Below are 13,665 nucleotides of genomic sequence, written 5' to 3'. Positions count from 1 at the left end.
TGTCAGACACTGGGTGTAGCGGTGCAAAATGAAGAGACAATTGGACCTCTGTGTCTGAGGCTGGATTTGCCAAACACCGCCACTCCCACCTCCCATCCCCCACTTCTAAACTGATGGGATTTTTAAAAACAAAGTCTTCCTCTCTGTGCTTGCTTACTCATTTCTCCTGAAATCGGCACTGTATTCTCCTTGTGATAGCGCCTGATACCTCAGCCACAGGACCCATCTGAATTGACAGGGGAAAGGAGAAGCCCTGAATTCTCCTTTGGCACAGAAGCCCTTGAGAAGAGAAGAGAAGTGGTAGGGGGAAGATTAACCGTCTAACCTGCTGGAGACTTGACATCAGAAAAGACAAGGCCTCAGGTTTATGTTTATTGGAATGTTTGGCTCTTTGGTTTGTTAAGCATGGATTCAGATGACTTCATTATGGAATTACTGAGTTTTCAAGCTGGAAGGGGCCTTGGGGATACCTCAGTCAAACCTCTTCATTCTATCAGATGAGAAAATTAAGGACCAGGAGCCACATGACTTATCTGAAGTCACAAAGCCACATCCCAGGGGGCTTTTCTCAATATCACAGCCATCTCTTAGTAGAGGACACCAAGTAGACACAAACATGAAATAATTTCTTCTAAGAGAAGAGAGATTTGCAGTTTTCTCAGTGTACACACATCTATCTCATTTGTTTCAAAGTTCTTTCTTTCAAATATTTAAAAGTACTGTATGAAGGAGTTTTGGTTATAAGCAGCAAAGACAAAAAGAAAAAAAGATTGTTGGAGGGTAGCTTGGAGAACTAAAGGAAGGTTTGGAAAGGTTGAACAGGCAGGCTTTGAAAGCAGAACTGTGAGATGTCTCCTCAGGCTGCGGCTGTTGGGATAAATCATCACAAGCCATTTTCTGCCCTTGAGCTACTTGGCTCAAGCTTCAAGGAGAGGATAGTGCATTTTGACTGACATGACTACCAAAATGACACGCAGTGCTGGGGAAGATTATTTCCCAAAGCAAGCAGACAAAAAAATCAGTCAATCAATCAGTCCCAAAAGAAAGGGGGGGAATGGGCGCAGGACAAGGGAAAATATAAGTCTTTGGCAAACAGTTGCCTTCATGCTTCCCAGCAGGTTAGTATTCAGTAGGCTCAAGGGCTGAGTAAATGGGACATAGGACAAATTATTTCCTGATTCCTAGAACCTTTATTTGTTAAAGATTTTTGAAATACAGGACAGCATTAGGATATTTGGGAATGTTTCTCACTTAAGGTACTCTTTCCCATCACTGTTTTTGCTGTTTATTGTTATACATTTTTAGTAGCGACCCCTGCAGAAGGAACCTCTTAGACTACTCCTGGCCAATGGCGTATTTCTGTGTAGTTCAGAAAATTGGTAACATCCTTTTCTAGAAACTTAAGATGTCCAGGATCAGAATTCTGGTCAGACGGCATGAACCACTGCATGCGTATGTCTGCCCACAGTGGTCCCTGATCTCTAGCACCCCTAGCAGGCAGGCAGTTAGGCTAGAGCCAGTGGGGGACCACAGGTCAGCTCCCCTAGCTTTGCTGGCATCCCAAGGCTGCAGCCTCAGTGGGCTTGCCCCAATCCTGCCACCAGAAGACTAACAAACTGCCACTGGAGTCCAGCATGGTTTAAACTGGCAGGTGCAGCCCAGCTGTGTGCATGTATAGCTGCCCCTGCCTTCCCATGCTCTTTAATGCCCCCTACCCCTGATCCTGCAAGGTACCAGAACAAGTCCTACTGCTTCCCCACCTTACCCACCAAAACACTCTGTCCTGCATAGGTAGCTTTCTTTGCTGGAGCTCCAGTTCTCTAACATTAGACCAAGAGAAAACAATTTCAATATAGGTTGCCTTTTATGGAAAATAGCAATCTGAATTTTAATGCTAAAATTTCTCACCTTCATCAAAGATGATGGCAAAATGTGTGGGCTCACTTAGCTCATTACCATAAACTAAACTATCCTAGCTCTCAGAATTGCACTTCCCTACCTGTCCACCAGCTCTACACATCCCTTAGTTGATGCTGGGAATCATGAAGGAATGCTGCTTTCATAGAGTTTGCTGTGAATAGCCTTTGGAAGGGTGACCAGAGCAGTCAGCTTTGTGGAAAGTCATGATTTCTCTTATTCAAACAATGTGCAAATCAGGATAAGTAGATAAAAGTATTGTTCAAGTTGCCAATGAATTAAAGTAAGAAACTACTCTATGTAATTTGTAGCATTCTTAATCTATAGCAATATTCAGAGAGTTTAGGACATAATCTCAAGTCAGTCAGATCTGAGTTTTATTCCTACTGCTGCAATTTATTTATTTATTATTATTATTTAAAGATTTTATTTGTTTATTCATGAGACACAGAGAGAGGCAGAGACATAGGCAGAGGGAGAAGCAGGCTCCCTGTGGGGAGCCTGATGCAGGACTTGATCCCAGACCCTGGGGATCACAACCTGAGCCAAAGGCAGACACTCAACCACTGAGCCATCCAGGCGCCCCTATTTCTAGTGCTGCAATTTAGTAGCTATGTGACCTCAGACAATTTACTTAAACCTCTCAAAGAAATCCTATTTTCCTCATTTACAGAAGAGGGTTATTAATACCTAGCTCATTAAGAAAGAAATTGGATAATGCTTTTAAGTGTTTAGCACAGTCTCTGGCCTGTGTAACGGATAGCTATATAATTACGACTGTAATTTTTTCAAAAATCACATGGATTCATTTTTAGATCATGTAATTTTTACTATTATATGTATCCAATTTAAAATTTCTTTCCTTAGAAACCAGTGCAAATTTCTCAGTTTCCCAGAGTGTTACTCTATGGAAATAACCATTGAAATATGTTGTTTGTGAAGTAGAGCAAAACAAATACTTCACTCCGTCATGTTTTCCTTGGAGAACGGGTGTGTATGTCCTCAACTCTCTCAGATTAAAAAGTCTTGCCCAGACCAGTAAAGAAAATTGGAATTGTTTATTTGGGGAAACTCAGATAACTAAGGGCTGTTGCTATTACATAATAGAGGCAAAGCCATGTCATGTTGTTTCTCCACGGCGAGTTGCTACCTGGGGCTTCTTACAGCCCACTTCTCCACTCATGTCACCCTGCAAACCTGGTCTTGAGGTTGGGGACCCCAAGGGAGGCTGTGACTCAGACAAAGTGGTTAAAACACTTCGGAGTCTGTGCCTGGGTTGTCCCTCAGTCTGATACTTTCCAGCTCTGACCTTGGCTAGTTGACTTTACCTCCCAAAGCCTTCATTGCCTCATCTGTAGAATGTAATGACTGACCTCAAGGGATTGTTAGGAAGATGCAGGGAGCAGTGTGTGGGTAGCATTCAAGACTGTACAGAGTGCTCAGAGGTTATAGCCTCAGAACTAAGCTCTCTTCACTCAGATAATCTAGTAACAATCCTCAAATGGAAATCCTTAAGTTTTCTTCCAAGTATGGTAGAACTAGCCGTCGATTTAGAGAATTAAAGAACAGGAAAGGACTATGCCTGGCATTGTGCAGCCCACTCTTTACTACCCATCCCCCATATCTCCACTTTCCAAATCAGGATTTGAGGTGAGGAGAGAACAAAGGACTTGGGTGTGGGATCTGTGTCACTTAGCAGGAGAGCTAGAAGTCACAGTGTCCTGTTGGTCTGTGTAACACGCACTTCCTTAGTGCATATATGGTGTTTATAAGGGCTTCATCATTTGCATATACCATCTACCCACAAAAAAATGTGCCAAAGCATTTTTGTAAAAATATGAAATGCTATTGAGAAAATTCATCTTTCAAAGGGAATCAATTATTTTGCTCCATGTGGCTGTCATTGATGTTTTATTAGGTGCTATGTGGTGTTCCCTTTTCTTCCTTTCTGCCTCCATGGCCTCTATTCCTGGTATTTGTGCTGTGTTCCCATTAACCACCCTGACCTAAGCAGGCCAAATGAACCGTTTTTCAGGCTGTGGGTTTTATTGCTAGGATACAAGGCTATTGTAATCACATAGTTCTATCAAAGGGTCTGAGGCATAGGCAGTGTGATTTCTGTTGAGGTAAATCCTCTGCTTGGCATTGGACCCTCTGAAAGACTGCCCGGTGCTGAGCTGGGAGGCAGTCTTCAGGCCTTCTTTGTTACTGGGGTGACTCTTTTGGCCTCTCCTTTCACATCTTTCCAAAGAACCTAATGTCTAGATTCTTTTCCTTTCATAGCTTCTGGTCACCCACACTGTTTCTTCTGCCACCTTGAACTTGGCTCTGACCGGGAAGTGCCTTCCAGATTTGCCAATCACGTGAATGTTGAATTCAGCATGCCTACAACTTCTGCCTCTAAAGCCTCTGTAAGATCCATCTCCGTGGAAGACAAGACTGACGTCAGGAAGTGGGTCAATTATTCCGCACACTACAGCTACAAGGTAGCCTCGGGAGACATCTGGCTAATGTTTCCAAGACCATTTGTTTACCCCTCCCCCATCTCTTGTTCCCTTTATCAGTGCCTGCCATGGATGCAAGGTGTTCTCTTACTTGGAGAGGTACACCCCACATTGCTATGGATGAGTCTACTCTGATTTGAATGACTGACTAACCTCTCTAGTGAGCAAGAGAAAAGTTGCAAAAAAATATAGAGGCAGATGAAAAGGAGAATAAATTAATGTCTTTCAGTCATCATGAACATCATCAAAAGGGTCATTGGGGTAAAGGGATGATGATTATATAATACATATTATTAATTGCATATTACATATAATATTATGAATATTATGAGTGACTGCATCATAGTATTATATACTCATTCATAATATATGTTGGAGGAGTTGTAAATTTGGAAGTAGTGGGGAGTTTGGGAGAGTGCCAACCCAAAGCATGTATTTCAGCTTCAGAGTTGATGATGTAGATCCAAATAAAGTCAGGACACATATGACCTGGTCACTGGGCTATAACAGGACAAAATTCAAAAGCCAAGCAAGCTTCGGTAATAGTAACAGGATCAGGGCTATGGAAGGAGGAAACAAAGTTGTAGTGTTCTGACATAGAGATTCCATTTTGAGGTGTTAGAAATTCAATAGCAGATTAAAGGTCAGTGATAGAAAGTGGGGGTTACTGAAAACACATTTTGCAAAGTGATTTAATAACTTTTAAAATTCATAATATCCTTTGATTTTTATGGTTATTTATTGTTCTTTAAATATTTCTTTAGTTGCATTATCGAAAATCTTAAACTACCAACAAGAACACATACTCCATCTTGTGGCCAGGGGAAAAAAAAGCACTTTCATCAAGCATGACCCTAGTCAACTGTTTGGTTATTTCCTTTATCATAAATATCCAAAGTGATAAAGAGAGGACCAGCTTTAATTAAGAAACTCTCTTGCCTGACGTATTTCTTTTCTGACTTGTCAAAGGCTTCAGTGTGTGTGTCACTTTCATGGCAAGATGAATTTATTAATCCCTTTATAGTTAAAGCTACAATATTTTGCAGAAAACACAGGTAGAACTGTAAATGGTACAACGCTTACCAATTTGGAGACTTCGTAAAACAATAAAGTAGTAGAGTATGAACAGCCAAGGGAAGGAATTCATTCATTTGATAAACCTTTGTGCTTGCCTGCTGCATGCCTGCTTTATTGGAGTACAGTAGTAGACAAGGGCCTACCCCTGTCCTAGGGAGCCTGCGCTGTGGTGAGCAGGTATACCAGGTACAGGAAATATGCACAAGAGGAGCACCTACCTTCCTAATGACTTGAGAACAGCTTCACAGAAGAGGTGACCTTTGAGCAGCTGTGCAAGGCAAAGAATAAAAATCTTCCAGGTAAACCCTAAAGATGAGGGAATTCCAGACCAAGCAAAGAGAGAATCATGATGTACTCAGGACCAGTAGCTTCACTGTGGCTAAAGCCCAAAATGGTAACAAAATTACAGGGAATCTCAGAGAATCTAGTGAGCTATTCTCTTTGGGATTATTTATTATTAGGATGTTTTTCTCCTCCTTCTGATATTTCTTTCCAACTTCTACTTTTGGCAGGTGGAAATTGAGCAAAAAAAGAGTTTGAAGCCCGACTTTGAAGGAGATGAAATGGAAAATCCCAAGGAGTGTGGGGTCCAGTGACAAAGCCCTACTGCAGGGGGCCCTGACCCAAGAGTCGTGATAGGATGTCTTCCTGAGTAGCTGAAGTACAAGGCAGTACCTACTATGGCTACTCCATGTTGGGAACAGTATCTCAGACTTTCCTGTTTGTAGTTACCTGTATTTTAACAGGAAACCTTAAGGTGATTGCTTTGGAGAGACCCTGATATGCCTGAAGCACCTGGTTCACCCAACTTTTGGAGCTTATTGTCTAATTAAGCCTCCTTCTCCTTTGCTTATATCCTAGCACTTGAGTGGTAGTTTGTTGTGACTATTGGCATCAGGAGAAAAACCTTCCACATCAGTGTTGGCAGGGTTTACTTCCAGTGTTCATCCGTCACTTACATGATTTTCTAGAAAACAGTCTTGAGACTCCACCTCTGTCACTCCCTCTAGGAAAGGTTCAGAAGAGGTACAAAACAAATGTTCTTTTTGGATCTAGTAGGCTTTTTGTACATGTCTCCATTCTTTAAATGTTAACACTATGCAACAGAAGACATTTCTCTCCTGGTTTTGGATTGTTTTAATTGAAATTCTTTTTCCATCTCTCTAGTCCCAGGGTTCACCACCCTGAGTCATAATACACAATGGGGAAAAGGCACAATAGGATACTTTTTTATTCTATGATTGGCCCCACATTCTGCAAAGGGTGGCTCTTGAAGGGAAAGCAAAATTGAGCTTATTTTTCTTCATTCTGGGGAAAAGGGACATTAATTATTAAGTTTATATTCCATTCAGGAAATTCAGTCTCAGTGAATTTCCCAGATTCACATTGAAATGTAGGTCTTTTCTAATTCCTGAAACAAATGAACATATATCTATCTATTATACCTCAGGCATTTGTCAGCAGCATTTGGGAGCTCTTTTTATACCTCAAGCATGTCTCTTTAACTCAGATTTTACAGGAAATATAAATGGAAAAGATCATTTTAAAAGCTGTTTAAAAACAACTTTTCCCCAAAATTCAGAGTTTGATAATCACAGTATTGTAATACGCCTAAAAGGCAGAAGTCTCTAGGATAGAGAAGGGAGAAAAGCCTTGTTTTTCTAATGTTGGGAATCAAGTCCTGATTCCAAGAGTCTGGGACACTCAGTCATCTTTCCCTTCATATGTTCCCGTTTACATTCTGTACCTCCAATTCTTATTTGTATCTTGGTGTTTCCTTACCATGCACGGAACCATATTGGCCATCCCAAAGGGGATAGCTGCTTGACAATTTAAAGGCAGGTTCTATCTGCCTATTTTTCCCATGAAAAATAGAGTAAAGGGACAGAAAGCATGCTTGTCAGATTTCTGATATGTCAGATGACACAGAGAAATAAATGATATATCCAATCTCGACGGGAAAATTTAGGAGTAATTTATTCAGTGAATATTCATTGAATTATAACTATGTACTGACACTAGACTATAGACATCATTACAATTTTTTTTAAATACCTGAACAGAAGACTGAAACTAAAAGGATGAAATTCAGTAGGCATTAATGAGAAACTATATTCTGAGTTGCTCAAATGCAACCCTCTAAATAGAGTGGTATTATCTGTGTGTGTGTTAAGGGTGTTGAGAAGTCCTGGTTTCATAGCAGTCCACGTAGAAACTTGAGTTCAGTTTTGAATCAGGAATGGTTCATGGCTATTTACAAAGGCAGTGCATTCAACCTGTAGTAACAGAAGCCTGGGGAACCCACATGTTACATTGGTCAGTCCACATCTGGATGGAGGGTTGAGTTCAATTCTGGGTACCATGTTGAAAGAGAGGCATTAATAAACTGTGTCCAGAGGCAGGTGACTTGGGTTGTGAAGGGTCTGATTCTGTAAGAAACAAGGGAATAGAATAGGAGAGAATAAAATAATATAGCTGCCTTTAAATTTCCGCTGAGTTATACAAAAGGAGAAGGATTAGATTTACCCTGTGTAACTTCAAAGGACGAAAACAGAAACAAAGAGGAACTTTATAGATGACAGATGTTTGCTTCGATGTAAAGAATTTTGTAATAAGAGTGGTTCTAAAGAGGAATAGACTCAAGCGGTAAAATTTCCTGTTGCGGCAAATGCCCAAAGGCTGAAATAACTGCCCATCCATCCCAGATGCTATGAAAGGGACATTGGATTTGGGCTGGATGGCTACCAAGATCCCTTCTGCATATAGGTTCATCTCAGTAGTAATAGGACTCTCTAGCTCTAGCTGTTTTTTCTTTGATAAGTGGTTTTGTATGTTCTTTCAAATACAGTGAGGTTCCCAGGAGGTCTTTGTCAAGTGAGGCGTAGCCCTTCCCCTGTTGTACGAGAGTCACATGAGATTCTTCAGAGAAACATCAAGATGGGCTGAAGAGCTGGCAAGGTGAAGGTTACTCTGGCACCTTCCTTATCCAGGATTAGCTCTTGTGCACCTTCCCAAGATCTCTGACTCTCCTGCCAGCAGCACATGTGTATTGCTCATTGGACTTTTTCCCCCTCACCTTAGTTAATTCGCATTACCTTTGTGCTTTTACCTGGATTTTTTAACTTTAAACCTAGGGTCAGGAAAATCCCTTCCATGCTATCTACATTCAGCAAGCAAATTGTTAACTTTAAAAAACCTAACACCTTGATTTCATCAAATTTGCTTTCCCACTGCTATTTTTGGGAAACTAATTATGGGTAGCATTTTGGGGTTTGGGGAATATAATACTATATATTTTTAGACCGAGTGTTTTGTTAATAGCCTACATAGAAAACACAGGCAAAGTACCTTTTTGGTGTGCAAATCCTAAGTTTGCCTCTCTGGACCTGGATTGTGTATATGTGGGGGTCACAAATATTCCTTGTCTATGTTATCAATAATGTGAAAATATTAAAAGTAAGTTCATTTTACCAATACATAGTATTACTATTAGAACATAAATTAGATGTCCCATGATATTAAGAGCCATGCTTTCGAGTCTGGTGGCTAGCTTTGTGATTTTGTTGTAAAAGAGAAGAGGAAATGTACTCATTACAAAGGTCAAACAAGAATTTGAGTATTTTGGAGGGAGGGCATTAAACCCCCTTTACCATTCTTGTAAACATAATACTAGTTATTTCTTATCAGAATTTTGCATTTCACTTATATTAAATATTATCTGGACAATTTTTTTTTTCTATTTGGTTCTTTCCCCTCTCTCAGCATTCCTGTAAATATTAGCAGGACTCAGAACCCTTTGGAACTTTTTTATGTAATCTATTTCTTAATTGAAATGGAAATAATTTCTATTCAAGTCCAATGGGTGAGAGCAAGAGTTTATTTCCCTAAAAATTAATGCCCCCAAGAAAAATGATCCATGACAGCAAAGAATGTATCTTATTCTTTGTTTTCAGTACCTAGGATAAAGCTTGGGAATATAACAGGCTTCAGCCACCTTAAATCCTTGTTGATAAGACAAACATATCAATGAAATGAAATTATTAGAGGGCACCTGGCTGGCTCAGTTGGCAGAGCATGCAACTCTTGATCTCAGGGTCCTGAATTCTAGCCCCATGTTGAGTGTAGAGCTTACTTAACAAAAAAGAAATTATTAGGTATTCAATAAGTGTTTGCTGAATGAACACTGACCCTGAAACTCTAAGATACCTAACCTATACTTATCAGATACTTATATTAAAGCAAGCAAGCATGCTTTATTTCCTGAAAGACTTAATTTTTTTTATCATTGCTTCCACCGTCAACTAAAGATAACTGTCAGCACATAAGCACTTAACGTGCAGCTGAATTTAAACCACAGTTTACCTTACTTACATTGAAAAACATTTTTGTGCCCAAAATACAGTAGCACAGATGCTATCCACAGTCAAGATTATTGATTCAGTTTTGTTCCTGCAAGCCAGACAGATCATGCCCATTTGAATAGTCAGCAGAAGAAAAAGGCAGGAGAAGGAAGCATGGCCAGTCTTGGTGTGCTAGGTCTTTGTTTTTTTCCAACATTAACCACTGACCAATGTTACCGGGTCACCAGAGGAAGTTTTTTAAGTAAGCTCTACACTCAACATGGGGCTTACTTTGTCACCAGAGGAAGATGGAGGTCTAAGATCATAAGGATAAAACTCATAAAATGAAATCATGATTTCAGAGCTGCTTTCAATCTCATTGCAAGGTTAGTGGTGAGAAAGCACAGGATGATCTGAAATTTTTTTTCTTAAAAGCCTTGGGAATATGAAATTAATTTGAGTAGGAAGCACTGCCACCTAGCCTACTTTTAGAATTCTCCCAGCTGGGACTGGTAACTTTTAACTCTTCTGCAAATGATGATCATAAGTTAGTTCTAGCATTTGTAGAGTTTAGGTCATGTTAAGAATGCAATTTAACAGAAAACTTAAACAAAACTGGCAAAGAATAACATACACACAAAAATCACCTACTAAATACATCGTCTTTTAACACCTTATACCAAGTTACATCCAAACCATGTCCACTCTTTATATAAAATTAGTCCTGGCATTCTCACCAAGTTTTAAAGATGTTTTCTAAACATTATCAAGGTTTAAGTGTCAATTCCTGATAAATCACCATTTCTTCATCATTTCTTAATTGTGCTATTTGTAAATGAAACTTGCTTTGGATATTATAACTTGTATTTATGTATTTAAGGAATTAAAAGTGAACAAGATGTAGAAAATAAATATCAGTAATATTTTCCCATGTATTAACTAAAAGAAGGACTATGGAATTTTCAAATTTCTTCTAGTGTGCCTTAGCAAATTTGCTTGAGAGTCTAGTCTTTTGTTTGTTTTAAGAATTGGGAAGACAACAATAACAACATCTCTGAACATGCAACTCCAGGTCTGTAAAGACAGAAATTATCCATAGTAAAGTGTTTGGTACCTGGAGAGAGGCAAATAATAATTGTGTGTAATGAAAAGCTATAAAAGTACAGACTTCTTGAAAAATAAGACAAATATAGAACTGGCCATCAAACCTCAAAATACTTGAACTAGAGGCCATCCCTTAAAAGTAAGGAGTTCTAGGAGAAATAAAAGATTATGTAGCAGGGATAACCAGCAGAATGATTTCAGTTCAACAAATGTTTTATCAAGTGTTACTTTGATCAAAGTTTTCAGCTATCAGCCAGCTTCCCTAAAGGGAGGTAAGGTCAAAGCCAAGGACATTGAGAATTGTTGCTGTGAAGTCATTGTAGGGAGTGCAGTTTATCAAGGGAAAATTAGGTTTCTATGAATCTTTGAAGGACATCGTCATGGAGACAATCACCATGTGAGATAACTTGCTATTTTCACAACTAGGCATCAGTAACCTCCGCTTAAAAAGTGAGGAAGTTGGAGTAATGGTCCCTGTTAAGTCCCTTCCAGCTCCAGTTTTATGTATTATTTTATAAAGTATCCTTTGGTGCCATTGTCAGTGATACTTCATGTCAATAGGACTCCTCATATAGTCTTAAGAACCAAGATGAGCTGGCCCATCTTTTTCCTTTTCATGTCTCTATCCTTTACTGTCTGCCCAGACAACAAACACAAAAAACTCTGCAATCCTCTATTTTGTAGTTGGAGAATCAAAAGGATAGTGCACATCAGTTAGCACACTGTTCTGTAGGTTGCACCGGCATCACCCAGCACCACAGTGGTGTGAGTGTAAAGAGGAACAGACCAGACAGGTCTCTGAAATGGATGTTAGGATTTGGGTATCACTTGAAGCAGAAGCAAGTCTAACACTCTGCAGTACTATGGGGCCACATTAGGATGATCTAGGAGTTATAGTTATGTCCTTTTACACAAAAGACTGCAGAAATTGAGGGAGGAAAAAATGTTCTGTAAACATTCTGGGACTATTTGTAAAACAGATATGGCAAAATAAGGGAAAGGGTCAGTTTTCTCTAGCCTCACTGTGTATTAGTAACATAAAACTGTAGTTTAGAAAATTTTTAAACATCCAGAAGCTACAAAATACCTGCATATGGTAAAGTTTTTGTGGTATGTGTTAGTATGGTTTTAGTTTCTTGTACTTAGAATTGGGTCAAATGTAATGGCTTGATTTGAAGTGGAGAGAGCAAGGATTCTAGGGTCTCTTCCTGGTCAGTTCCATGCTGTGCCTCAGATCAAACCCCTAAGGCTAGTCATGGACACCATCTAGCCACCATCGTCTTGCCTCCATGTGCTTCAGGACCAGCAACCTCATGTATCCACTGCGAGGAGTTCTGGGAAAGCAGATGTGCAGTCAGATCACAAGAGCAACCTGCTGGACCAAAGGGTTTAAGGGATTTTGAAGCGTAAAAAGAAGGGAATATTATGAGCTCCTCTGACCCTAAGCCAGTGTTCATTTGACCTCTGTGTCTACCTGCCCACAGAACCTGGAGAAAACTTTACCATATGCAGGAAATTAAACAGAATCAGTGTGTTAGCCAAGGAATAAAAGAAAAAAGAGCACTCCTCCTTTCCCTCCATTTTTGTAAAGTCAATCAATGAATTTCGGTCTGTCAGGATGGGTGGACCCAAGATCCAATGAGTGATTCAGCTGATCCAAAGCTTATATTTTCCTTTATCATCCATCCTCAATTGATGTAACTTCTTGTACTATTATGATTAATTTTATGTAAAACCAGTTTACTTAAAAAAAAATATGTGCCTATGTAATAAAGTCTACACACTGGCTAACTTTATAGAGGTGAGGTTTTATTTGTAATTGTTATGCTGATTATCATCTGTAATACCCCTTTTTGAGCTATGAAAATGAGCTATTAATAAAAATTTTTAAACAAAATCTGTCACTATGGAAAATTTAATGAGGTGAGGCATAAGGAAAAATGTTTATTATAAAGAAGGCCCATCACTCAATTAATATGGTTACTGATCATGGGATGACAAGTTAAAGTGACACATTAATAACTGTTTATCCTACTTTATCATATATATATAATTTAGCTCAAGAGATATTTATTGCATTCCTATTTTGTGCCCAATTCTGTGAGAAAACAAAATTAAGCCTTAAGGTTTTCTTGCTGATAAGTGCATACATGTATAATAAGTGAGAAATAGAATACATAATAAATACCTTATCTGCAATATGTTCCTGGCATATTGCTCAACAAATAACTGCTCAATCAATTGATGAATCCAAATGACTAACGTCAACATAACCTGAGAAGGGGGGAAAAAGTCAGTATGGGCTAGAATACTTGGAAGCTTTTCACAGGAAAGATGACTTTTTAAGTGAGACCTGGAGGTCTCAGTAGCAAGAGGAAGGGAGTTTAGACTGGTAAGAGTCGGTATCTAAGTGACATGTTGGATTAGCAGAAGGTGAGCCTGACCCAAGTGAAGGGCTCGTGCACATCAGAAGGTATGTATACAATGGAATATTACTCAGCCTTAGAAACGACAAATACCCACCATTTGCTTCAACGTGGATGGAACTGGAGGGTATTATGCTGAGTGAAGTAAGTCAGTCAGAGAAGGACGAACATTATATGTTCTCATTCATTTGGGGAATATAAATAATAGTGAAAGGGAGTATAAGGGAAGGGAGAAGAAATGTGTGGGAAATATCAGAAAGGGAGACAGAATGTAAAGACTGCTAACTCTGGGAAACG

General features: G+C 39.4%; 1 protein-coding gene and 1 long non-coding RNA gene across 7 annotated transcripts in view; one reads left to right on the top strand and one right to left on the bottom strand.

Moving 5' to 3' along the window:
• The window catches only part of STON2 (stonin 2), a 168,240-nt gene extending 155,401 nt beyond the window's left edge, over positions 1-12,839 (top strand). For all 6 annotated transcript variants that reach the window (XM_049113370.1, XM_049113369.1, XM_049113371.1 and 3 more), the window contains 2 exons: positions 4,201-4,403; positions 6,011-12,839. In XM_049113370.1, the coding sequence (XP_048969327.1) occupies positions 4,201-4,403; positions 6,011-6,094 (287 nt within the window). In that variant the 3' untranslated portion in view covers positions 6,095-12,839. The remainder of the gene's footprint in view (positions 1-4,200; positions 4,404-6,010) is intronic.
• The window catches only part of LOC125755601 (uncharacterized), a 27,514-nt gene continuing 21,299 nt past the window's right edge, over positions 7,451-13,665 (bottom strand). The window contains exon 3 of the long non-coding RNA XR_007412456.1: positions 7,451-7,927. This is a non-coding gene — a long non-coding RNA (uncharacterized LOC125755601). The remainder of the gene's footprint in view (positions 7,928-13,665) is intronic.

The sequence above is a fragment of the Canis lupus genome, chromosome 8 (genome assembly GCF_003254725.2).
Source record: "Canis lupus dingo isolate Sandy chromosome 8, ASM325472v2, whole genome shotgun sequence".
Taxonomy (NCBI): Eukaryota; Metazoa; Chordata; class Mammalia; order Carnivora; family Canidae; genus Canis; species Canis lupus.
Note: the sequence above shows the minus strand (reverse complement) of the source record. Positions and strands in the feature narration are given on the sequence as shown.